This window comes from Grampus griseus (genome assembly GCF_964374135.1).
Source record: "Grampus griseus genome assembly, chromosome: 1".
NCBI lineage: Eukaryota > Metazoa > Chordata > Mammalia > Artiodactyla > Delphinidae > Grampus > Grampus griseus.
In genome coordinates, this window is record NC_139017.1 from 5993406 (window position 1) to 6020579 (window position 27174).

The 27174-nt window shown below is 34.5% G+C and overlaps 1 protein-coding gene across 2 annotated transcripts in view; it reads left to right on the top strand.

The window, feature by feature from the left end:
• The window catches only part of KCNT2 (potassium sodium-activated channel subfamily T member 2), a 369346-nt gene extending 357488 nt beyond the window's left edge, over positions 1-11858 (top strand). For both annotated transcript variants that reach the window (XM_082654683.1, XM_082654684.1), the window contains 2 exons: positions 6531-6615; positions 11216-11858. In XM_082654683.1, coding sequence (XP_082510809.1) covers positions 6531-6615; positions 11216-11327 — 197 coding nt within the window. In that variant the 3' untranslated portion in view covers positions 11328-11858. The remainder of the gene's footprint in view (positions 1-6530; positions 6616-11215) is intronic.
• The last annotated feature ends 15316 nt before the right edge of the window (positions 11859-27174 follow it).

The following is a 27174-nucleotide window of genomic DNA, read 5'->3' on the forward strand; positions in this document are numbered from 1 at the left end:
AAACTAATAGTGCAAATAAAATGGAATGATCATATGAAGAGCTTTTTAAAAACTCATTAAATCCAAAGAAGGCAGGGAAAGAAGAAAAGGGGAGCAAAGAACATCTGGGACAAGTGAAACACAGCTAGCAAGATGGTAGATTTAAACTCAACTATATTTATATTAAATATAAATGGACTAGACATTTCAATTAAAAGGCAGAAGGCATCAGATGGGATTAAAAGAAGCAATATCCAGCCCTGTGTTGCCTAAAAGAAGCCCACTTAAAATGTGAACAAAGAAATAGATCAAAAGTAAAAGCATACAATTATATTTCATATAATCACAAATCCATAGAAAACTGGAGTGGCTATATTAATATTAAAGTAGGTCCATACAATAACTTGGATGCCTGACAAAAACATTACACAAAGGGAAAAAAAAAGCCACACAGAAACACACTGTAAGATCTTAGCAGAGTTATTGTTCCTAGAAATCAGTGATTCTAGGGGTTGGAGGTGAAAGGTGGGAATTGACTGCAAAAGGGTAAGAGGGATCTTTTTGTCATTATAGAAATGTTCTATGTTGTAATTATGGTAGAGGTTGCACTATTCTATGCATATATCAAAACTCATTGAATGTGCATTTTGAATTAGTAAATTTCTTATTTTGTTTTACCAATAAGTCTGAGATAAACAGAACAATGATGATTATCCAAAGATAACTTAAATTATATGCTTAAAATCATATAGGAAGTTTACAGTTAACTTGTTAAAGGTAAACCTATAGACTTTGCCTATCTTGTTCATTGCTGTCCCCAGATTTAGAATTATTTGTGACTATAATCATGCCCAGTTAACATTATTAAATGACTAAATTGGAGAATAAAATAATGAATATCATGTGATAAATTATGATTATCAACTAATCATAAAAATGCCTCTGGTAAGACATACGGTGGTACTACAGGTTAGCTGCAAAACTGAAAAACATGCTATATACTTATTTTTAAATTGTTCAGATAATATGTTCAATACATTTTTCTTCAATCTCAGATACTATTTCAGGTGAAGTACCTTTAAGTTTAAAGTAGTGTATCCAACTACTAAAATGAAAATAAATAAGGTCTTTCCAAAACCTTTTGGACTTTCTGTGTAGAAGTGTATTTATTTTAATTTTTCAGATTATCAGCGAGATCATAGTTTTAAATTTAGAAATATTCACCTGAAAATATATTGAACCTGTTATTTACGAATGTAATTAATGTTCTATTTTTTAAAGTGTACCTGTGTTTGTTACTTTGCAGACAATCTGTACTGTTTCAGCCCACATCACTTAATGTAAAGTATTGTAATATTATTTTCAAAGAAACTAGCATTTATTGAGCAGTTTCCATTCACTAGGGACACATAATAGCTCTAAAGGTCAATACTTGTTTAGGGGAGCGTGGGCAGTGAAGAAAGCATTTTAAAAAAACAAAACTGAACCTGAACCATTGAAGAAATAGTATGTTTTTAGACACATTATTCACTTTTTTTGAATTCTCTATCACATTAAAAAATGGCAAGGGGGTTTTGGTCTTTTACCGTTTATACAAGGTAGTAATACAGATTTTTAAATGTTAAGAAATATCAAATACTCCATTTTAAAGGAAAATTGAGTCTAAAGTAACTAGTTTTGTGTATGAAGCTAGTAAGTGATGGGGAGGCTCATGACAGTTGAAAATGAATGATTTCTGAAGCTTTGCTTTATATCATTCTTCTTGTTTGGCTAATTGTTTCATCTCATCTTGATTTCTGGATGTTTATATGAAGGGAGGTTAAGAGAGTATATTTCTTGCTTTTATCTTGTGTATCATAAAGTAGTTCCAAATTATCGGAAGGTAATGAAAATCATTTTAAGTAGAGGTGCTTAAATATATTTGTTCTTTTATCCATACCTCTAGCCACCTTTTCTTCCCTGAAAATACACTGGTAAGTTCAGTAAAATGAACAAAATAGTTGTACTCATAAACACAGTTTGATACTAAACTGGAATACATGAGCCAGTTAAATCAGCACTAAAAAACTAACCCGTTTCATAGGTGGATAACACATAATGTAGATGGAAATTCAGGTGAGGGGAAAGGGAAATCATCTCTAGGTTGTGCTATTACCAGTTATTTGGACTGCACCCTGTTGGGGAGATAAGCACTGTGCAATGGAGAGTATTTTCTCTGGTATTTCTTGTGTCACTGAAGAAAAAATATGCTCTCATGCTGGTACAGACCAATTTCTTCCTTTTTAATTACTTGCCTTTTCCATCAGCATTCAGATGTGCTGTGGTGTCCATCCTAAAACATCTCCATCTCTTCTTCCCTCCCTTCCTCCCTCCTTCACTCTGCTCTCCCCTCCCCCCCTTCTCTCTATATGGCTCTCTTGCTCTCTCAAGCTCTCCGTCTATCTTTCCCTCCCTCCTCCCAAATTTCCTGCATTTCCGTTGCTCCCAAGCCACCATCGTCTCTCCCCTGGGCTTCTGTACTATTCGCCTACTATCCCTAAGGGCAAATTTGAGCCCCCACAAAGTCCATTTCCCACAGAGCAGCCACAGTGATATACTCAACACGAAATCAGATCATACCTCCAAACCTCCCATCCTTACAACTTTTCAATGGCTTCCCTATGCCTTTAGACTAAAATTCAAACTTCTGATCAAGGTCTCTAAAGCTCTCCAGGGTCTGGACCCAGCTTGCCCTTTTGACATTGTCTCCAACTAACTCCTTCTTGTTTAGTCCATTCTCAAGGACCTGCTTTCTGCAACTTAAACTCAATCATTTCAGCCTTTCCCATTTGGGGTTCTTTGTAAACTTTTCTTCCCCATCTTTGCATGCCAACACCTTCATATCACAATATAGGTACAATTATTATTTACAAGTTATGGATTGAATTTGCCTGCTCTGATAATAGGAAACCTTTATACAACACTTGATATTCTGGATCAGAATTGATTCTAAGAACTGTATATTTATTCTGATATATTAATGTTAAATTATACTTATTATTCATTTATCATTTAATTCTAATAATAAGCTTTAAGACAAAACCTATTGCTACCCCATTTTACAGGTGAGGAAACTGAAAAGAGAAAGATTAAGAAATTAAGTAATGTGCCTAAGGTCTCGGCATAATTGGGAAACAAGGATTTCAATGCAAGCCCTCTGGTTTCAGGGTCTTTGTTCTTAACAGAGCTTTTCATTGATACCTTTGTATTCTTTGAAATGCTTCTCTGATAACAATACACAATGGATGTGTGTTTTTGGCAGTCTTATTTAACAAAACCTACACAAATACATGCAAGATTTAAATTTATTTTATCAAATTTTATTCTCCTCTTTTAAAACTGCTTTTAAAATACTTCAAAAGGGACGTTTTAGAAACTGAAACAAAACAAAAATATGAAACTCGTGTGTGGAATGGGACTCAATCAATTATTATGTAAGAACAATAGGAATATACATCTATATCCTTTCTGTTATGATCTATTTACCTGAAACACTCTATGCAGAGTATTTCCTATATGAAGATTTCGATTGAATAATTACATATGCTAATTAATACAACAAAAGAAGTTTCTTGGTAAACACTACTAGTAGTTGTTTAACTTGACTCAAATTTCTTTTAAAGTTTTCAGTATTCTACTTCATTTATTTCAACTTTTCAAAGAAGAATAGTTTTATTAAGATAAGTATGTCAATGATGAACAATAATTTCTATAAGACACTTTAAATGATCTAGTGCTTTTTATTTTACCAAGGTCAGAGATTGCTTATTAAGAACACATTGAATGTCCTCACAATAGATTTCCTTAGTAGATATTTTTGCTGGGTAGGAGATAAAATCTCGACTCTGGTTCATGAGCCAAATTTTCCTAAGTACATTTATTTTCTTCGCTAAATATGTTATTATATTTGTGGTAAAGAGCCTTTTGATCTTCAGTTGGTTGAATCTGCAGCTATGGAGCCCACAGATATGCAGGGTCAATCTGCAATTTTTTTTTTTTTTTTTTGGCTGCCTGAACGGCATGTGGGATCTTAGTTCCCCGACCAGGGATCGAACCTGCGCCCCCTGCTTTGGAAGCGTGGAGTCTTAACCACTGGACTGCCAGGAAAGTCCCAAGAGATTTAATCCATTCATGTCTTTGCCACCACCAATGGTGATTACTATGATAGGGTCTTAAAAATACAGGAAACCTACCATATTTCCCCCTCCAGAATTCAGAAATAACTAAAAAATATGTAGGGAATAACTGGTAGAGATAAAAATACCAGACTTAGGGCTGATACAACTAGATTGTTGAATGTGATTTTGATAGATGACTACAATGGGCTTTTAAAAGCTCACTGTCTAATTCTTAAAGTCACAAAGTGAAAGAGAGTGAACTGTAGGACTTCCAGACAGAGCAGCACGACAGAGAACAAGCAGACAAGGTGAACCCTACAGCAAGGCAGGCATCAGAAGGAAAGAGAGAACAGCTTTGAGCTCAGCAATTTATTTTAATTCTGTTAATTTAACACTGAGGAGGTCAGTGAGGGGTGGGTGAGGAAAGACCAGGAGTGATGAGTTCTGACTGCGATGTTACCCGTGTTTCCATATAAACCTTATGGGATCATTGAATTGAGCACATCAGCAAAATGTTTGCTCCAATTCCTGGAGTCCATGGAAAAACAAAAATCTTCAGAAAGATAAAATCCAACTATCTACTTGAACAGACACGATAGTTATACCTAGTTCTGTAAAGTTCTCAGTTATCTAGACAGTTTTTACATTTGTAACAGGCATACCAAGTCACCAATAAGATTTTGACCTCATCCCAGAACCAAAAATGAGTACAACATCATGTTAATAATCAAGGAGAAGGGTTGAATATCAATATTAACTGAGAAGGTATCTGTTAAAATTGTTTTCCCTCTAGTGCCACTGTTCAATAATGTTCACTGCTTTACATAAGAGACTTCAACAGTGCCATGGTTTACATGAGAAATTGAGTTATACGTAGCCAAATAGGTGGAGATTTTCTAATGACCTATCACATTTCAGGGCATCCTGCTTTAGTCTCCAGAATGCACAATTAACCTCTGTTCTTTTGTTTAGCTATTGTGGAAATTCACACAAGGGGGAAATTTCTCAGAAAGAATACATAAGTCAAAATTGCTTTTTATGTAGAAAGATGATTCTGGTAATCTTCTGCCAGTACAATATGCATTGAGTTGAAATTGCACCTTATTTGGAGTAAGCTCATCGCTATATATTCATTGGAATTCCAAGCTCCAGCTGATTGAATTAGCCGTCCACCCCCTCCCCCAGGTATGATTGGCAGATTTAGCAAGTAAAAATACAGGATTCCCAGTTAAATTTAAATTTCAGATAAACAACAAATGATTTTTAATATAAGCGTGTTACCTATAATAGTTGGTGTATATATATATATATGCTAAAAAATTGTTAATTTTTAATTTGAAATTCAGATTTCACAGGGCATTCTCTATTTTGCCTGGCAATCTTATCCCCATGACAGGATACAATTCCTTGTGTCTGCCCCTGGGATATGCAACTGAATATATTCCTTTATTTGAGTATTAATTTGACAATCTTATGATTATAATAGCTTTACTGGCAAACTTATGGTGGGTTCGATTATACTGCAGTTTATCTGCCTTGTAAGATAAGGATGTTCATTTATAGACTTAAGAATAAGGCACATCTGGATATCAACTTGAAAGATCATAACCGAAATTACTGTCTTTCACAGTCAAGTGACAGGTTTCTAGTCAAACCTAGTGGTAGATGTTATTTTATAAAAATAATATATATTTTCCAGTGTAGGAAATTATCAGGATCAGCTATGTTGGCCTAAAAACGATCTTTAATTTTAGGCAGTTACTTGAGTATATATCTTGATATATACTTGATATATATTGATATATCTCTATTAGTATGAAATATATTCTTAGATTTTGGATCAAACTGCAAAATTTAGTACTACTTTTAGGAACCAAGCTTGTCTGCAACTGAAGTGGCTAGATGAGTACTATGGCTCTAGAGGAGGATTTGAAACAGTGCCCTCCCAGCCTAAAAACTTTACCTTTGGGAAGATTAATATTTATTGAGTATGTGTCCACGTGGCTTTATATTTACACCTTCTCATAGCCTTAGCAGCTAAAAAATCTCAATCCTAAAGCTATTTTCATTTTCAGTGCCAGTTCAGTTCTCCATACTTGAAGTCTGATGATGTTTTCAGAGTGAATTGACAAACTTAAAGGGCACAGCTTTTTATATTTAAAATATGTATTGTTTTAGAGAAAAAACAAAGGATCCCGTGGTACACTTCCCTTAAAACTTACAATTAAATTCTGTTCCACAGGATTCTTTGCATTTGGCAAGAACATTACCATGTCTTATATCAGATATATCATGTAAGGAAGTCAAAAGTATTTAGGGCCTTCGTGCTTTTTAGGTACTTCCTGTAATTTTCTGTAAGTGGTATAACACACTTGGCATTTATTTATCTTCTAGATGAAATGAACGATCATCAAAGTACCCTCTCCTACATCCTGATAAACCCATCTCCAGATACCAGACTAGAGCTGAATGATGTTGTGTAAGTTGATCTCACATAAGCCATGTATTTTCAGAAAACCACTGATTTATTTACTTTTATATTTTTATTTCCACCATAATAGCCCCTTATCTTTCTTGTGATACAAATGCTTAGGAAATCAAAGTCTAATTTTTGTGTTCAATAAACAAATGCATTTTGTATATTGCTGTGTGTAATACTATATAAAAGCATTGTAGGATGGTAGAGCTAAAAAAAGAAGGAAAAAGCAGCATGAATTTTGTATTTTGTGAGCAAATATACATTTGGACAAATAATAGAAAATATGTGGAACAAGAAGAGATCAGCTCAAAGGAAAACCTAAAATATCCCACACTAGCTAGTTTGAAATACCTGAGACTTTCTCAAAGCCAAGGTAAAATTGGTCAAAACCCTTATTAGGAAAGGATCTATGGTAGTAATTTGATTCATCAAAAACTATGTATTATGCATGTTCAGTTGTACTAGTGTTGCCTTAAAAATGTGCTCTATAGAAACAAATAAGGCATTTTCCCTGATTTCAAAGTGTTTACATTCTAATTAAAAAAACTACAATTTAAGCATAAACTTTTAATAGCAGTATATATATGAGTTTGTCACATGACTTAAGCATTGATTAAGTGAGATGGTGGTTTTCAAAATTCAGGAGAGAAGCCATTATTGTGAGCTACAGGGATTACGAAGGACGACGGACTTGAACTAGACACTCAGGGTAGATGGAATTTGTGCAGGTGGAGAGAAAGGAGGGGACAAATGCAGAACATTTGTTCCAGAACAGGGAGATGGCTTGAGAAAATGCACTGCCTGGGCATCGCATAATGTGTGCCAGCTGGCAATACTACAGAGCCTAGTTTGACCAGAGTAAAAGCTTTGTATTAACATCTCTGTTGTTAATTAGTTAAACATAATATTGGCAACATATTAAACCTGGCTTTGGAAGGACCTTAGATGACAAAATAAGGAATTGATATTCAACCTTATAGACAATGGGCAGCACTTGGATATATGAGCGAGAAAGTAGAAGGATTTTAGCAAAGGCATTTTGACAGTTGTAGGTGTAAGCCTAGGTGAGAAATTCCTCATGAGTCTGAGCTTGAGGTTCATGGTCCTAAGGCTGAGCTGCACCAAGGCCTGCTTACACAGGATAGTTAACTCCAGGTTGTATTGGTGACATAAAACAAATGCCAAAGATTCAAAAGTCTTGGTGGGTGTTAGGTCCACAGGATGTGTTTGTATCTATAACCTGGAAATAATAAGGTCAGTGACTAAAAAGAGTGAGAACATTATGTGATGCAGAGCATGAAGTGGATCCATGCAAGTGATTTAGAACTAAAGCTAGTAATATGCCAGCAATTAGATGCTGTCAGTTTCATGGGAGATTTTGGCTGGGGTTCAATTTTCTTAAAAAAGAGCTCTGTAAAAAGCAATAGAACTGATTGGCAGGATGGAGATAAGAATCACTCATAACATCTGGATGATGGATTGTAAAGACAAGATCCTATGGAGGTAAATTTATGGAGACAAAGAGTGAGACTTGTTCATTGGTCTGGGAATTGGAAAATAAAGGCTCTCACATGGCTTTCAGATTTCAAATCTATGTGATTGCAAAAGAAATTACTGCTTCACTGAAACAAGTCAGTAGAGGGAGGCACTTTTTCAAGCAGGAAAGAGCAGTCGTTGGGTATGGAGAAAAGAGAGATGATGAGCTGGAGTTTAGGTACCTTGTTCAGTGTGCTAAGTGGAAATGTCTAGAAAGTATATAGAGATACAGTACCAGCTTTGGAAAGAAGCTAGTTCTATATAGAAACTAGTTACTTTTCACCTTCTAAATGAATAAAACCGAAAAGAGAATGATTTTTTGAAAAAAAGCGATACATAAAGAAGTAAAAGTAGAAGAATGAATATTGGCCTGCTGAGTACTGCTCAGTTTTAGGGCAAAAAGATGAATGTGCTTCAAAAGCTTCTTAGGAAAATACATCAGCAGGGGTAACTTTGACCCAAAATCGGTGTGAAAAGATTTTTGTTAGTCACCTAAGATACAACTAGCAAGTTTAATAATGCTTTATTTTGCCATCTGATGATACTGGTTAGAGTATAGGAACTTGGGGGAATCTGATGAATGGTGATTCCAGCTGCTAGAGTTCTTAAGGCGGCTGTCAAACTTTATATCCAGTGGGGATGCTGAATTTTTGGAGCACTTTAAGCTAGATGAAAATATCTTATTTGTGATGCACCTGGCTTTCAACTGCCCATTCTGGAGACTTTACTTAGCATATGACTGTAATACAACAAAACTGCTCCGTTTTTCTTGTGTCCATATTTACACATGTCTTTCTTCCTTTAACCCATAAAATCAGGCAATTTTTAAAAAATCTGCCCTTGTAGTCCCAACTTTCATATGTCTCTTTTTCAAATTATCAACTATATATATTTTTTTAAAAAGTTGGGATTACCTTATTTTTATTTCATAACAAATTGTAAATTTCTTGAGCCTAATATAATTCTTTGCCATGATTATTTTTGATGGCATGGGAAGATAGTGTTTACCTTTTGAGTCTATGTATCAATACAAATCCTTCCATCAGATAGATTTTATAATTCAAAATAATTCCTGAAACTTTTAAAAACTGAAACATAAAAATAAAATATATGATGTTACAATATATACAGGTAAAATAACCATGGAATATTCTGCCTTTTGGATGCTATTATTTTTTATTAGTTTTAAGCTAAAACATCAACTTGACTGCTATAAAAAAAAAAAAAAGAACTCTTTTTTCCATGATCTGTTTTTTTGCATTGAGATAATTAAATTTTAGTATAACTGGAGCAAGAAAATATGCTACCATGACAAGCAGTACAAAAAATGCATTTAAGAAACTTATTTTGTTAGACTCATACTTTTAGTAGTGATTATAATAGGGAAAGGAAATTTTGCAGCTACATCAATGAATTTAGGGGATAATGGATTATACTCATACCTTTTATGTTTTTCTAAAATATCACTTTCAAAAGTTCACTTTAAATGAAGGTGCAACAATAATTTGATTTGAAGAACAATAAATCACTAGGTGATATGGGGTTAAAAAGCTTAATGTGCACTATTAGTTTTCTTCATTGATCTACTATGCTATTGATATTCAAAGTAATTATAAAGCAGGTGGTTGGATAACAAAATCTAGTTAATAAATAGATCCAAGGACGCTAATCTCAACTTTCATTTGATCCAAGAAAATAGACTGTAGTGCTTGAAATTGCTCTTTTAAGGGACATATTTTATGAATATTTTTCCTTTGGTTTTTAAGAGGAGAAGTACAAATCTTCATTAGAGTCCCCGCTTTTAAAATAGTTTCTCCATTTATTTTGTAACTCCGAACATTATTATAAAACTATGAAATACTAATTGCATTTGCACCTGAACAAGACTTTTAGAATGCTGTATTACATATATTTACTTTCCTTCTCTCCCTTCCAAACCCTCAGTGGCTTCCAGTGGGAAGCCTTTGGAACAGAAATAGAACCTACTTATCCTGAAACTTAAAGTCCTTTATTAGCTGCTTTCTATGTTTCTTCCTGAATTTACCTACCATCATCTCCTGGTCTAACCGGTCCTCTAAAGTCAAACTCATTTTCTAAACGTGTTGGGAGCATCCTTTTCTGTGTCCCATTTCCTCTCCGTTTGTCTCTACTTAAGCCTGGAAAGCCATCAATCCAACCTCCTCAATAAACTATTCCCTCATTCACTGTTGTTCTTTTTGTCTTTCTGTGATGTTTGGAATTTCTTTTTAATCTTTCTATCTGTTTCATAAATTACGCTCTGTTAATCCTCTGCAGGGGTCAGAAGTGTATGGTTTTTTGTATTCCCAGGACCTAGCCCAGTAGTCCAGACATGCTCAAGAAATGGACGCTCATGTCACTTGACGGTCTGAAGTAAAACATCTCTCTTGAAACAAATTCTAACATTATTGAAATGTGTGAGTTTGGCAGGTGAACATTTTCCTATTTACTAGTAGAATGAATTGAGAATTATTTTCTTTGTCCAATTTCTTACTATAGCATAACCTGAATTTTAGGTTAATAAATTTCCCAATAATTAAAATATTATCTAGGTATAATATCCTCCAGAGCGTTTATGAAATCATTAATTTTATAGAATCATAGAATATTTAAATTAAAAAGCCTATAGAATAATGTAGGTCAAATTTATTTATGAATGATAAAAATAACACTAAGAGCAGTTGATTAATATAATCATGGCTAGGATTCAGGTATCCTTTATAGAAAAATAGCCAAAGAAAAGAATAATAAATCAACAAAATACTAAAATAAAACATAAACTTTTGAAAAGATGGAGGTGGTGAAATGTATCCTAACTGAAAGATAATGATTCTTCATTCATCCACATTCATCTTGATAATTCTCTTAGGTGTAGAATTATTACAAGCCCTTGCGAAATAAACAGCAAGTCCTTCCACCAACGTTATATAGAGACAAGTTTCGATAACTTTAAACACTGAACAAATAAATTTAAAGTAACAATCTAAAGTGTCAATGTGAACTAGTTTTTTTGATTACAGTTATTTGCCTTGTTTTCTTTTCTTAGATACTTAATCCGACCCGATCCACTGGCCTACATACCAAATGGTGAACCCAGTCGAAAAAACAGCATCTGCAACACCACAGGCCAAGATTCTCGGGAGGAAACTCAGCTTTGATAAAAAAGAAAATAAGAGACTTTTTTCTCCTACAAGGATCTTGCTTGAAACAACTCTAAATCTTAGAAAAACAAGAGTGTTGCTGGCATGAAATAAACTAGATTGAAGTATATCCAATTCTCTCATATTAAAAAAAAAATCTATTCTCCTAGAAGTTTAGATAATTTTGAAATTTAAAGTACTGCTTTGTTGGTACTCCTCCCATTAATATTTGAAAGATATCAATGGAATGATTTTGAACACCTAAATTGAAATGCAAAAATTTGAACCTGATGTTTCATTGTTTGACAATAATACAAACTGTATGAAGCCAATTTTTAAAAAGTATTAAGGTTTATGAAAGTAAACTAGAAGTCCAGTTATATCTGGTGCATCCCAATGGACATAGAAGATTGTTGCTCCACTTAAAATTAAATGTGTCCTATTATATTCTTTAAACTTGCCATTTTATAAAAATGAGCTCATCACAAGTGTCCGGCCTTCTCTACACAGATTAACAGACAAACTTGTGTGGCTGACTTTTGTGTAAGAATCAGAGTTTGCTTTAGAATATGAATCTTTAAGTCATTTTACCCTTTTTGTTGACTTTTCACATGATATATTCATTTTAGAATTTGAGCTGTTCATAGCATGTTTTATTACTCTGAAGAAACCAAAACAAACAAAAAGAAATATCAACTACATGAACTTTTCCCTAACTTTATGTTTAACACACGTTGTATGCCAAGAACAGTATGTGAAAGCAAATATTTATTGTTTTCCTAAAAGAATCCTAACATAGAGAATACTTAAAACACATTTGTTGACTTAAATCTAATCTAAGAATTGAAGCATTAATTGAAATATTCAGTAATGATTTTCATTAGACTCTTGAGCTTTAACATTTTTTATATATCTATACAGTATATTTCATTAGAAAGATAGTTTAAAATTAAAAGAAGCAAAATTATACTTTTTATAGAATACAAAGTAATTTCAAACATTAAAAGTCCTCCTTTATACCTTTAGTATTGAAATAATAATACACCAAAAATTGGTATATCAAAAATTTTGATCTAATTTTGGAAAGTTATCTATAGGAGCTATGTTTTAACATTGTGAGGAAAAAGCATAAAATAAAAATAAGTAGGTTTTGCTGTTTAAATGTAAGGTAAACCATACATAATTTGACAGTTATAAATAAAGAAACGCTGACCTTTGGCAACACCAGTGCTTTTACCTACATTGCATTATTCCCTTTCAGAAACAGGTTGAAAAGCACAGAGCACAGTTTGCCAGGTAATTGAAATGCACTGTCATTCCCATGAAAGAGACATTGACAAATTTAAAAAGATATTTTTCTTCCAATTTTGTATGTTTTTATTTCTGAATTTGACATTAAATTTTAATTCAACGGAAAATAGGACACATAAGACTAGAAAGAGACATGTTATCATTTCATTTCACAAAGAAGCAGATAAATTGAAAGGAAAATAGAAGGATTCAAAATAATAAAGAGGGCTTCCCTGGTGGCGCAGTGGTTGAAAGTCCGCCTGCCGATGCAGGGGACACGGGTTCGTGCCCCGGTCCGGGAAGATCCCACATGCCGTGGAGCGGCTGGGCCCGTGAGCCATGGCCATTGAGCCTGAGCGTCCGGAGCCTGTGCTCCGCAACGGGAGAGGCCACAACAGTGAGAGGCCCGTGTACCGCAAAAAAATAAAGAAAGAAAATAAAGAAAAATAAAGAAAGCCTAATATTTCCCCAATAATTCTATGGGTATAAAATATAAAACATAAAATGTGAAATTATAGATTATATAGCCATTGTATATTTGGCTTTGAGAATATGAAATGCCTATTTGTTTAGTATTTTACATTACTCTCATTTTAGAATGACAAGAACATCAAGAATTTCCCCTAAAATAGGGAGAGCCTGTATTTAATTTTCTTTAACTATACAGGGAAGTAGAATTTATAGCAGGTTACTTAAAATTGGAAACATATCTTAAAACAAAGATTTTATGCATATGTATGTGTATATGTTATAAACACAGCTGAAATATATCAGACAAATACATATTCACATGTAAAATTTCAAACTAAAGGTGGAATTGAACAAATACATGTAATGGAGCACAATAATAAATTTAATGAACTTGTTTTATATTTGCACATTGATATTTAAGTATGATGTTGCTTTGAGTTGCCTTTTCTTTACTCCATTACAGTTATGTTTAGGAATAAATGTAAGATTTTATGAATCTTCTATTTCCCCACAAGATCTCAAGTTGAGTATTTTTGCATTATGACAGTTGTCAAGACTAGGATTTTAAGCTAGGACCTGACTATATTTCCTATAACACTATAAAATTTGTTTCATAAATTTTACAATAATTATTTTTGATTATGAACATTAGTCCAAATTTAATATTTGACACAATTCATATTAGCTTGCTATAATAATGATAGTTTATTAGCCTTTCTGTTATTTAAAGAATAAAAACATACTTATAAAAGCCTTTTAACAAACAGTTGCCTTTTTAAATACTTACACTTGCATATGAAAATAAAAAATGAAGTCAACATTAGTCCTTGTAACCCTATGGGATTTGGTTCTGTTTATTGTCTATGTACCATTTTGCTACCAGTTACACTGAATTGCTTTAAAATAAATAATAAAATTATTTCTGATGATGAAAACCCTTGATTTTTTTTGCCAAAACTTGAGGTATTTAGACAAATTATATTTTGAATTGTCACAATTATATTTTCACTTGTCACTTTAATTTTTCAAAACCAATATAAACATGAAGGTGATCTCGTTGGAAAAGATAGCCATAAATAAACTCGTTGAATTACTTCTTAACATAATAGCTCCTGAATAACTATGTCACAGGAAAAGGGAAGGAAGGAAGGAAGGAAGGACAGGGAGGGTGGAACGAGAGAAGAGGAAGTGAACAAAGGGAGGGAAGGAAAAGGAAAGGGAAGAAGAGGGAAGAAAAAGAAGGCAAAATGAAAACAATGTAGGTGCCAGAAGAGAATTTTTTTTTTTAACAAAATGGAAGATAATGTCTCAATACAGTCATTTAAAGGCCAGAAAAGCACTGGTTAGAGAAAATAAAAATAAGTTTAAATGCAAAACTAGACTTTTGATCTAAGGAAAATGGAATAGAAACTTTTCTCCCCATTCCTTCTCCTAAATACAGGTAAAAACCCTAGATATGAAACTGAGCAGGACCTTGTGGGGCCTTCCCAGGGACAGACACCTCCTGCACCGTGTCTCAGGAAAGCAGTGAAGCAAGACAAAATAATAATAGTTCAGCCATAAAACAGTCAAGGACCCTTAGTTCCTCAAGAGCTATAAATTCTGAGCCATATCCTGGAGCTGTTTTACAGATACTGAAACCCCTGCAAGAGGGAAGAAGCTGACTGTGTGCTGCCCACCAGCACATAGATCCCACACCAGGTGGAAACAGAAAATTGAAAATTGAGATTCCTGAAATAACATCCTGTTACCTCATCACCAACCAATCATAAGGATGTACACGAACTGATTACACAGGACCCTCTCCCTCACCTTGCCTTTAAAATCCCTTCCTCGAAAGCCACTGGAGAGTTTGGGTCTTTTGAGCAGTAGCTGACTGTTCTCCTTGCTTGGCACCCTGCAGTAAATGCTGTACTTTCCTTCACCACAACCAAGTGTCAGAAAATTGGCTTTGCTGCACGTTGGGCAAGAAGACCCAAGTTTGGTTGAGTAACAGATATTATACATCAATCCAGCATAAGAAGACTGAAAGGTAAAGAGAAGGAAGATGGAGTAGGAAACTGGAGCTTGAGGAGCAGCATGGTGGTGAGTTCTCTGGGTTTTCTTTTTGCGTTCTGTGGAGCTTGCTCTGGATATAGGGAAATACTAATGAACACAGACAAAATTACCAAGAAAAACATGCTCTGTACTTCCAAGGGGCTGACTTTACAGCATATGCAACTGTCATAGCACCAGCCTTCTGATGATCCTGCAGTGTGATTGGCTTGTTCAGAGAATGTCTCCTAAAATATATGGTGGTCAACACACCCAGTGGCTAGGAGCTTCCCTCAGCATCCCCTCGGTTGGTGGTGTAGTCAAGTGCCTCCAGTGAGACCCTTCCCCATGAAGACGCTCCAGCGATTTACAACAAGGGAGAACCCCAGTGACTTTTCTGCAAGCCTTTGGGCCACAGCAGTGCCAGCAGAGTCTGGGTTTCAGCCCTGGGGTCTCTTCATGGGATGCTGTATCTCAGGTCTGAAGACAATGCATGCTCCTTGTATCTGCTATTGCTATATTATTTTCAAGTTCTTACTACTTGTTACTAACCAATCTGTCATTACTCCAAAGCTCTGCTACAGTTTATAATTATCTACCTTAAACTTTCTCTGTCCAAATCACTGTGTAGTTTATTTCTCCAGATTGAATGCTGGCTGAGACTGGATGCATAAATGAGTTCTCCATCTGAATAAATCTGAGATAATGGTGATATCAAATTCCAAGGACTGGAATCTGAAGGACAGATATTGGGAAAATTCAGCAAATTAAATAGTGTCTGCTGGGAAATTTTTAAGACAGACAATGCTTATTCCTGGGAGCATAAGACAACTTCTATTTCATTTTGATCTTCCCTGATTTTTTATAGGACTTCTCTCTAGTCTATATAATTTGGAGGGACAGGTCCGTTTTAACTATGGTAGATCAATCTAAGATTATAGCAACTGGTTCTAAAGAAGCAGTTACTTGGCTTATAATTGAAACTTATGTGCTATCATAGTATTCAACAGAATTTTATTCTATTGCTTATATCTAAAATGTTTCAGTAGAGATAAAATAATAGTCTGTCTTCCTAAGTATAAGTCATAGCAGAAATATAAGAAACTGCACTATTATTTAGTCACACTCCAAAGAAATATATAGTTCTACACAGAGGTTTATGTTTTCCATCTATCACATACAAAATATGTTTCATTTCATGTGCTACCAGGCTAGATAACTTTGCACTTGAAAGTTAAATACAATTCCAAAAGGAAACATTCCTGAATTTACAGACTGTCTTTCCCCGATCTGTGTGTTATTAATATTTATATAGAATAAGAAAGCTTATGTAGGTCTTGGAATATTCTCAACTTACAAAAGATAGGACCTATGAGATACTCTTATTACTATGCCTGAGGTAAGTACTGAACTTGATGTTTGTAAACACAATTACTAGAATAATATAAATATTCAAATCATTGGAGTAGTATAAATATAATGGAAATATTTACTATCTTAGAATTCAAACTTAGATGAAAAATGTTGAGAAAACACTAACTACTTGAAAAATACTTCAATTTTAGATATTTTGGGCCAACTAAGCTGCAAATGATTTGATTTTGAAAAGAGACTATGTTATGATTGCCTTTTAATAAAAACTAATTGATTTTTAATGTTTATGGCAAAAAGCATGCTGTGAAATGACTATAAAATGACGAACATTTTCAGTGGAAAACGTTACTAAAAATAATTAAGTAGCTGTGCTTGATTTATTGTCTCTAACTAAAGGAGAAAAATCATTTATTTTGAAGTACTCAACGGCCTCCAAGTTAGTGTGGGCAATCCTCATTTTTCACTCGAGTGAAATTAAAATTTATCCTTCCACTAGGAAGCAAATTGAAATCCAATTTGAAGCAAAATGGAGAGTAATCAGTTACTTCCAAGTCACTGTTACAAACTCAAGAACCTGTGTTAGCAGGAGTGAAGATGGTTCCTTGATCACTCTGGAATATAAATAATTCAGGGCACATTTAAAAAAATCTGTTGAAAAATTTCTATTTAACAACATGGCTGTGATATTTATTAGATGGTCCTATAAGTTAAAAATCACTTAATAAAATAATTTTATTTTTTCATTTTGGGGGCATGCTATCATTTTTTTTCTTATTTGCTGAAATATTGATATTGTGAAAGAATTTCATCTAAAATGGATCAGGGGATATAAAATGGAAAAATCTCACACATGTGCCTTCAGGAAGACAAAAACTTAAAGACTGAGAAACTGACTTCCTATAAATGCCTGATTTATAGAAAACTGATAGTATTAGAATTTCTTAAATGATAGGGGGTTGGTCTGGTGTTACCTCATATCAACCTGAGGAAATTTTTTCATGGTTTCTAGAGGGATGAACAAAAATTGATCCAGGTCAGGTTGGTCTCACAAAATAAACTGAATTGAGCTTTGTTTGTATGGCAATGCTGGTTTTGTCTGCATGGGGAATTTTCAAAGGTGGTCTCCGTTTTTTTTTTATTTTAAAAGACTCTAACTGAACTCTCCCCTCTTTACATTCCTGCCCATAAATACAGCCGACCCCAAACCCTCAACAGACTTGCCTGTACTGTAGTTTACTACTGTTTGCACGTCCCAAATAGCAATTCCTCTGCTATTCCTGAATAAACTCATCTTTTTGACAATTTTGAGCTTGCCTCATTTTACATTTTCATTTGGATCAACAAAACTACATCCTGTAAATAAACTATTAAACGTGTATTATTAAGAATCTGCAAGGGGACCTCCCTGGTGGTCCAGTGGTTAAGACTCCACGCTTCCACTTCAGGGGGCTCGGGTTCGATCCCTGGTCCAGGAACTAAGATCCCTCATGCTCTGTAGTGCAGCCAAAAAAAAAAAAAAAAAAAAAAAGAATCTGCAAGAACAAAAGCTTAGCATTTCACAAGAATTCCTGTAATATTTGTAAATGTTTTCTTAAATAGAAACTATTTTAAAATATTGACAAGATCTGTGCTGCCTCATAATTATTTGGACTTACAGAGCCATTTTTCTGTATTAAAAGAATCAGACTTCCCAGATATATTTCAATATTCCTCAACACCTTCCTTTTGTCTACCTTTTGATATAAAATAGCTACCAAAGCAATTACTAAATTCATGTAACCTTGAAGTAACTTAGTGAAGTAACTTAATGTCTTTTTGTATCATGGATAGAAGACAATTTTCATCTGAGTCCAAAATCAATTGTTTCTTTGTAACTCTTCCAATATCTTCATATCTTCACAGGATAAACTACAGGATACAGGTGATGATCAAGGGTAAGTAATTTGTTTTGTGTATACAATATTGATCATGTCTCTGGACTTACCTGTGTTGCAATTGCCACATCTTGCATCCTGTTATGGTTTACCGCACCAACTTACAGAGGCAGCTACTTAGTGCTGGGTGTGCAGAAGCTCAATAGTGGGAAATTTTGGCTGTGTGGAAAGGTGCTTTGTCACCCAGTATCAACTCCCCAATATTGTAACATGGCTGTTGTTTCTATGATATTTCTTACCAACCTGGTAATCTCTGTCTGAGGCTCTGAGGAATGTAAACCACCGGCCTTGGTACCTGGGTGATGAAATTGGAAATGACTTTGGTAGGAGAAAATTGTACATGTGCAAAACCATAACAAATCATTTATTATTCATTATTGCATTCCCACAGAGTAACTCTTATGCTCTCTATAATCATTTAAAACTTCTTGATTTGAATTTACTGCATTTTCACCCAACTAATTCTCAAAGTTACACACATAATAAATATCAGTAGGGAATCAATAACTTCAGATAATCAAATCATCTTTAAATTTTTAGTTGTATGTTTTTCTTTTGATATTCAAATTATGATGGAGTCAAATTTGAATCTCATAATTGTGGTATATCTTGAATTTCATAGAGCGAACACAAAAGGTCACAAAAGCCCAGATTGTGATAGAATCAATTCTTCTTTATTCAGAACAAGGAAGTTTACCTGTTTGAAAAAGTCTCCAGAGTATAATCATTTCAGTAGAAAAAAAATGATGTGCAGTAATAAGGTTATTATAAAGACAGAAAGAAAACTTAAGTTTATATAAATTAAAGAACGATATTCTGGGTGGCAATTTTATCGAGAATCCTAAACTCTAAAAACCTAAACCTATGTGCACAACTTCTAAATGTTTATAGCTAATGCTGAAAGGTGCAGTGTAGATTTTTTGAGGCCAAAGATACTAAAAGCACATATCCAGTTCCAGAAAGAAAATCTGAGTATTGTACTTGAAGATCAACACCCATTAGCATGTACCATCTTTTAGCAGAATCTCATATAAGCAAAATTCTTCTCATAGGAAGCCACTGAAATAAAGCTTTGATGGTGAAATTGTTGCTAATAGTTTTTGTATCAGGATCTCTCTTCTAACACACACGTCAGAGTCTGTTTTCATGAAAAAATGGACACTGGAGTCATAAATAGTAACCCATTTTATACCCATTAGAACTTTATGGGTCAAGTTTTCTTATGTATCCTAAAAGTTCTGTTGAATAATATCATGACCTTTTCTACTTTCTTTCCTTACATCTTCAGTGGAATTGTCTTTCCCAACACTTCGCTTAAATACGGGAACCACAGGATAACCCTGTACCACAGTTTCATTTCCCCAGGTTTTCCTGATACTGTCTCCATCTGACTTCTTATATGGTTAGGAATAGATTAAAAAATACCAAAAATGATGTTTAGTCTTTACACTTGTGTATTTCATTGACTAAAACAATTCATATGCCTATGAATACATGTTTTTCTCATTAGTTTTAAAAGTTCATCTATTGCCATTAAACTTTTTTTTTCATAGTGAACAGATTTCTGGTAGAAGCATTTCATTGTGAGGGTTTTTGTTGCTTTGATTTCCTTAAGGGATAAAGTTTCTGCTTTCAGAAAAATTTTGAAAATTAAAATCAGATTATCTTCCTGTTACAATTGGAGCTAAAAGAGTATTGGGTTTGGACACCAGAAGGTATGAAAAAGTAAGTAGCTCATTTGTAAGTAGATGGTACAGATTAAGAAAGGCAATTTTATGAAATGCAGAGAACAGATAATTGCTGTTTTTATGTGACTCATGTTTTGTAACTTTTTCAAGTGTCTTCGGGAGCTGATATATTGCAATAGAGAAAGTATATCCAGCTCTAAAGTGCTGATCTTCCCTATTTAGTAAATATGTGTCTTTCTTTTCTCATTTATCTTGATCCTTTGACATTATAGGTAAAATGAAGTGAAATTTGGATCTGAAAATAATGTTATACCTTTGGTTTCATATAGTTGATACAAATGATGCTGAAAATGTATAACAAGCAAAAAATATTTTAATGTTGTCAGCTCATTTTGATTTTGAACAAGAATATTCTGACCGCAGGAGCAGAAACAATACATAGCTGACAGCATAGTAGACACTAATATCATGTATATCAACAGAAAACCAAATGCTGAAATCCGAACCACATTTGGCAGAAAACCAAACCACATTTCCTTAAATGAGGATATAATAATGATTTCTGTGGTGAGTAATCTACTCTTTTCATCTTTCTACTTCATTTCAAGTAGTAGAAAATCTAATTTACTTTTCCAAAGTCCAGGACACTGTTTGGTCCATTTTTACTAATGACAGGAGTAGTTTGTTTAAGCTATCTTGCATATATGTACCCTTCTTTTTTTACTTTCTTGCATTCATAATTATGAAGTGATAACCTGATTTCAGTTCATCTTTCATCCATTCTCTGGTCAAGTAGTGAGATCTGAAATTTGAATATAGCCCTTAAACCTGACTATCTTACTCTCCTTAGATTGTCTCTTTCCATGTCTGTGGAGATAGAGAGAGACTGAGAACACTTTCACTCACCCTTACTGTGCATAGCTGGTCACATGGTCCAACCTATCTCAAGGGCTCAGAAGAGAGAGCTGGCAATATTTAGAGCATAACCAATGGCTGCCACATACACCTAGACACACCATGAGATTTAGGACATGAGTCATAAAAATAACAACCTGAAAGCTCCTAGAGAAACAAAGAAAAACAAACAGACACACAAATAAAACAAGCCATCTAGAAATAAATGAATTTCAGATCTGCAACAGATTTCTCTTTAACATGCTCTGTCTAGCACATAATGGAGCTACACTTTTAAAGTTTTAAGGAAATTGTTTTCCATTTTGATTCTGTACCAAATAAAATTATCAGTGTCTTCTGAGGGTAGAAAAAAAGTTATTTTTGAGATATGGAAGGACTCAGATAATCTATCTCCCATTCATCTTTTTTATTTCTTCATGAGGTTTTTTTGTCAATAGACACAAGCAAAAGGAAAGAACAATGAAGGATGGGATGCAGGATTAGAGGGAAACTATTTACCATATTGTAGAAAGTGGATGGGGAGCTCCATGGGCCCAATAAAATCAATCTTATGATAAATAAATAAACCAAGACGAAGCTACTCTGTATGGTTCTAAATCTAAAGGGGGTGACTTTCCTAATGTGCACATTGAAGATTTTTAGATTTCTGAGGACAATTTTCTCCAGATAGCAGTAAAATGCCTTGCACCTGGAAAATCCATATAACAAATGATTTTAAGTCAGATGGAATTAAATATCTTAAAGAAGAGATACTTTGCCCAAAGTTGCCATTCAGGCTAGTGTCAGGGTTGGACTAAAATCAAAGGGAAATAGTTCAAGGAAAAATAAACCAAAAAGCCTCTAGATAAATAGGATATAAAAATAAAGAAAACGTAATGATTCTACTAGAAGCAAAGGACATCAATAAATAGTTCTGAGGGTTTTCATATCACCGAGTTATAATCCTCTTCACAACCTACATTCTTTCTCAAGGTAATTTAATTTACTTCTGCAATAAACTAATGAATATATGCAATCTTCACACGGATTACTCCCCAAACTTAAATATATCAGGTCACAGCATCAATGTCTATTATTCAGAATCTCCCAACCCACAATGCCTCCCACCCCTATTATACTTATTCACTGCATCATTTTTCAACGTTTGCCATTTGTGTTACATACTAGTTATGTTGTTATTATTTGCTTAATGTCTTTTTTCCATTAGATTAGACAGCAATTATTGTGTATTATAATGCACTGCCTAGAACATTATTGAAAATGTTTATGTGTGTATATCTATAAATGCATATATAGCTGATTCACTTTGTTATAAAGCAGAAACTAACACACCATTGTAAAGCAATTATACTCCAATAAAGATGTTTTAAAAAAAGTACATCGTTTTGAAACCAATAAGAATTGTTCTGTTCTACCTGTCTTCAGTGGTTTTGGTTTATGGAATAGATTTGCAAACTGTATGTACTGTGTGCCAGTGGAAGAAAAATATACTTAGTTTATCATAGTTCGATTTTATGATCTTAAGTATGGTCAAGAATTTACTTTAACCTGAGAAGGAAGTGCTCTGTAGCTTTCACCACGGGTATGAAAACTTGGGATTCCCTACAGTAAGAATGATCAATAAAAGCTTTTCCACAAGTGTAGTTATAGTACTCGATTTTTCAGAATATAAAGTTATAAATGCATAATTTAGTCCAATCTGTGAAGAGAAATTGCCCAACATCAATGACTTTATATCCACAATGAAGGGACATTAAAAAAAAAAAGCACTCTGTTTATAACTAAGGCTTATCTCAACAATGCTTTTGCTTGAACAAGGTAAATATACACAATGTATCTAAATAATTTGTGCTATTATTAATTAGTTATATATATGCTTATAGAGATTTTGGAATATACATAAAATATGAAAAAGACAATCATTATAATTTACAATACCAGCTCCCAAACATATTTTCTATTAATATATTTGTGTTTTTCTTCTTTCTACATAACTTTCTCAATGTAGTATGTATATCAAATATTGTATTAGATGCATCTGCAGTATTATATCTTGATTTTTTTAAATTTTAATTTAATTTAATTTTGATTCTTTTCTCTATTTGTAAAAATTTATTTATTTATTTATTTTTGGCTGCATTGGGTCTTTGTTGCTGCATGCGGGCTTTCTCTAGTTGTGGCGAACAGGGGCTACACTTTGTTGCGGTGCTTGGGCTTCTCATCGTGGTGACTTCTCTTTGTTGCGGAGCACGGGCTCTAGGCGCCCAAGCTTCAGTAGTTGTGGTACGTGGGCTCAGTAGTTGTGGCTCAAGGACTCTAGAGCACAGGCTCAGTAGTTGTGGCATGTGGGCTTAGTTGCTCCACGGCATGTGGGATCGTCCCGGACAGGGGATTGAACCTGTGTCCCCTGCATTGGCAGGCGGATTCTTAACCACTGTGCCATCAGGGAAGCCCTATATCTTGATTTTTGAACTTAATATTCTACTGTGGGACTTTTCAACGTTTGAAGCATTCTTGAAAACATCTTTATGACTGTATACTGTCCCATCATTTATATACACCCAAATGTAACCATTTTCATATGGTTATTAAGCTATTGTCCCCAGCTCCAAACCCACCCTTTTTTTCTGCTTCATGACTCCTGACTGATATATTATATAATGGATATTTACATCATAATATTTATATAAATAAATATATATATTTAGGTCCTTTTTCTTATTTGACACATGGGTTCTATATGTTTGTACCTTGGATTATAGCCAAAGATTCATCTTCAGACACGTTAATGCTTTCCTAATTTATTCTTGATGTTTCCTGAAAGGTGGAGACAGTCATTAGAGCAGCATTCTAAGCCTCTTGGAATGATAAGTTAGTAACAAGAGCTAAGACCATTCAGAGCCCAGTCCCCTGTCCCCCTCCTCATTTGGGGCCCTATAAGCCGGCAGAGAGCCTGGTGGGCATTTGTGCCTAAGGGTTATCGATAAGGGCTCTGTCCTGGCAGGGGGCCTGCGGGTCTTCAGGGCAGCCTGAGATCACATGGGCAAGTCTTTGACTCTGGGCTTCAGTATTAGAAGCATCATGTTGCCACAAAACTAAGCCATGTTCTCTTAACCTCTATCAGCTGTTGAGTTCTTGGGCAGAGAAAAAGGTGGCTGTTTATAGGAATTCTCCATCAGAGTTTCTGAATAATGTCAGGGCTTTAGAATATATTGTCAAGCAAGGTAACGCCAGCTTTAAATCTGCGCAGCACCCTGACTAAACTAAATATTATTATTATTTTACTATGACACTTTGATGGGTGGAATTATAGATCATTTATTTAGTGTTTTAAAATCATCACTTAACTTATTACTATGGATATTGGGAAAAGAGCTTCTCTCATTTTGGCTTCTCTAGATGATGGTTTGCTTGATTTGATGTGTGCAAAGACTTTGGAGTCTTGGTTGAATTTTTGCTCTATGTTCCCTACATACTCTTTGCCTTGGGAACTTGCAGTTCCTTCCCCCAAAGACAGGGTGCATTTCTATCCCCTGACTTCATGTTCTCCCACTTGACTTTGGCCAATGGCACGTAAGCATACACAATGCAAGCAGAATCTTGAGATGAGCTGGTGGGGTTGGACTTGCTCTTTTGTTCTTGTATCACTACAATAAGAAGAATGTGCCCTAATCAGCCCGCAGGTCTGGGGAAGATAAGAGGCATCAAGGCAGACTTGGACCAACCTGCAGCGTGGAGTCCAGCCCAGCCATGCTCACCCTGGCTCAGCTGACCCCCAGGTGGCCCACAGAAATTAATAATAAATGCTTTTAATTTCAGGCCGCTGTATTTTGAGACAATTTGTGACACAGCATTCTTGGCAGATGTAAACTGTCGAGTTCTATACTAGGCACTTTTGCATTGGTTCCATCAGTTTACATTCCTAAGGGTCAATCATATGAGGTAGGTTTTATTATCTGCCTTTCAAACTAAGAAACAGCCCTTGAGAAGTTACACAATCTGCAACATAGTGAAAAAGAACAGAAATCTAATTCCAGTGGAAAAGTTCAATTCTCCCATTGATAAAAGTATGTAATTTCTGTCAGGATTGTTCTCAGTAGCCAAGAATCAGCTCCAATGGAGCTGCAACTCTATGCAGGTGCCAGGAATGTATTTTGCTTTGATGTATTAAGATTGATTTTGTTTAGCGGGACCTAAGCTGGCATCGTGGCAAAGTGATTAAGAGTGTTGTCTCTGAAATCAGAGATGCTGGGTCAGTCTCCAGGCCCCCAATTCAGTATTTACAGACCATCAGACAAGTTACTTAACTTGGTGTTTCAGTTTCTTCAATATGGGTATTTTCATGGTAAGACATGGGTATAAGTCTCTGTACTTCATATGGTTGTTATGGCATTTACATGTGCTAATATATTTAATAATCACTCAATAAATATTAATTATTGTTATTTTGTAGAAATGACCGATTTTTACACAGAGATATTGCAGGATCAGTTCCAGACCACTACAGTAAAGGGAATATCGCAATAAAGCAAGTCACACGAGTTTTTTAGTTTCCCAGTGCAAGTTATGTTTACACTGTACTGTAGTCTATTGCGTGCAAAAGCGTTATGTCTAAAAAATGTATAGACCTTAATTTTAAAAATACTTTATTGCTAAAAATTGCTAACCATCATCTGAGCCTTTGGCGAGTCATAATCTCTTTGCAATAGTCACATCGAAGATCACTGAGCATATATCACCATAACAAATATAATAATAATGAAAAAGTTTGAAATATTGGGAGAATTACCAAAATGGGACACAAAGACACGAAGTGAGCAAATGCTATTGGAAATGTTTGATACAGGGTTGCCACAAACTTTCAATTTGTAAAAAACACAAGCAAGCAAAACACAATAAAATGAGGTACTCGGTTATAACGAAGGGGGGATCTAGCGTCGTTTGTGAGATCTTGTATACAGACGATCAGTTTCAACATCTATTATTCAATCGGGGTGTGAGAAAATCACTCAGTTAATGAAGGGCAGTTACCAAATATGTACACGCACAAAGTGCCAACGTGGTGCTAGCTCTGAGATGGTCCAAGAAAGTTCCAAAAATCTATACCTACCATGCAGAGACTGTCTCATTTTTCAACTTTGGACCATTAGCTTCTGCAATTTCTAGTACAATTCATTCTCTGCTTCAACAAACCCTAAAATCACTATCCTCTGACACACTGAGGGTCTTCAGGACCTTCGATGTTACACTTAGGTTCTAGACAAGTTGCAGCATTACAGTCCTGAAATTTTTCTGAGCCTCATGAAGCAGTAATAATTAGTAACCGCACCCTTTGGACACAAGACCATCGAATGCAGTGTGAAGGATGTCAAATCATCTGGGAATGATGCTTTGTTAAGGTTTGCTCTCAATTTCTGTGTATCTTGGAGAAGTTTCTTAATTGTTTGTTTTCTCTGCTGGCTAGGCAAAACTTTCAACACATGGAGATCCAGATGGTGAGGAAAAAGAGGGACCACCTGGCCAACTTAACGAAAATATTCTTTCAGCCTGTTATTGAGTTTATTATTTTCCCAAGTGCTTGCTCTGTCATCGTTACGTTGACACTGGTCCAGGAGCAGGAAATCTCTTTTCTGTTAAATAACAAGAAACAAATAAACAACAATCATGAATACAAATAGAAGTATATTATTTCATATTTTTGAAATATTATATTGCTAACATTGCGTATAGATTTCAAAACAATAGACTTAGTTGATCTCCTTTGAGGCAATAGATATGAGGCACCAAAAAAAAAAAACAACCCAAAATGCAGACATGGAACAGATCAAGAAATACAAAATAAGTTGGGAGAAGACACTGGCTGACGAGAATTTTTATATTTAAAGACTTACCTTGGAAATAAGCACAAGTAAAGTACAAATACTTTGGAATATGATTTGGCTTCTTTGGAATTGTTTTGTGATAGCACCATCTCGTGGCCAAACTTAAAATAGTTTTCATTGCAAACTAATCAAGGCTGGGTTTATTCCAATATAAAGCTGCCTATGAATATTCTACAGTATTAAACTTATACAACACTGTCTTTTTTTTTTAGTGATTTTACTGTAATTTTAAGACCTGGTTTTGTGTTATCTAAGATTCAAAAAGGTTATCATCATG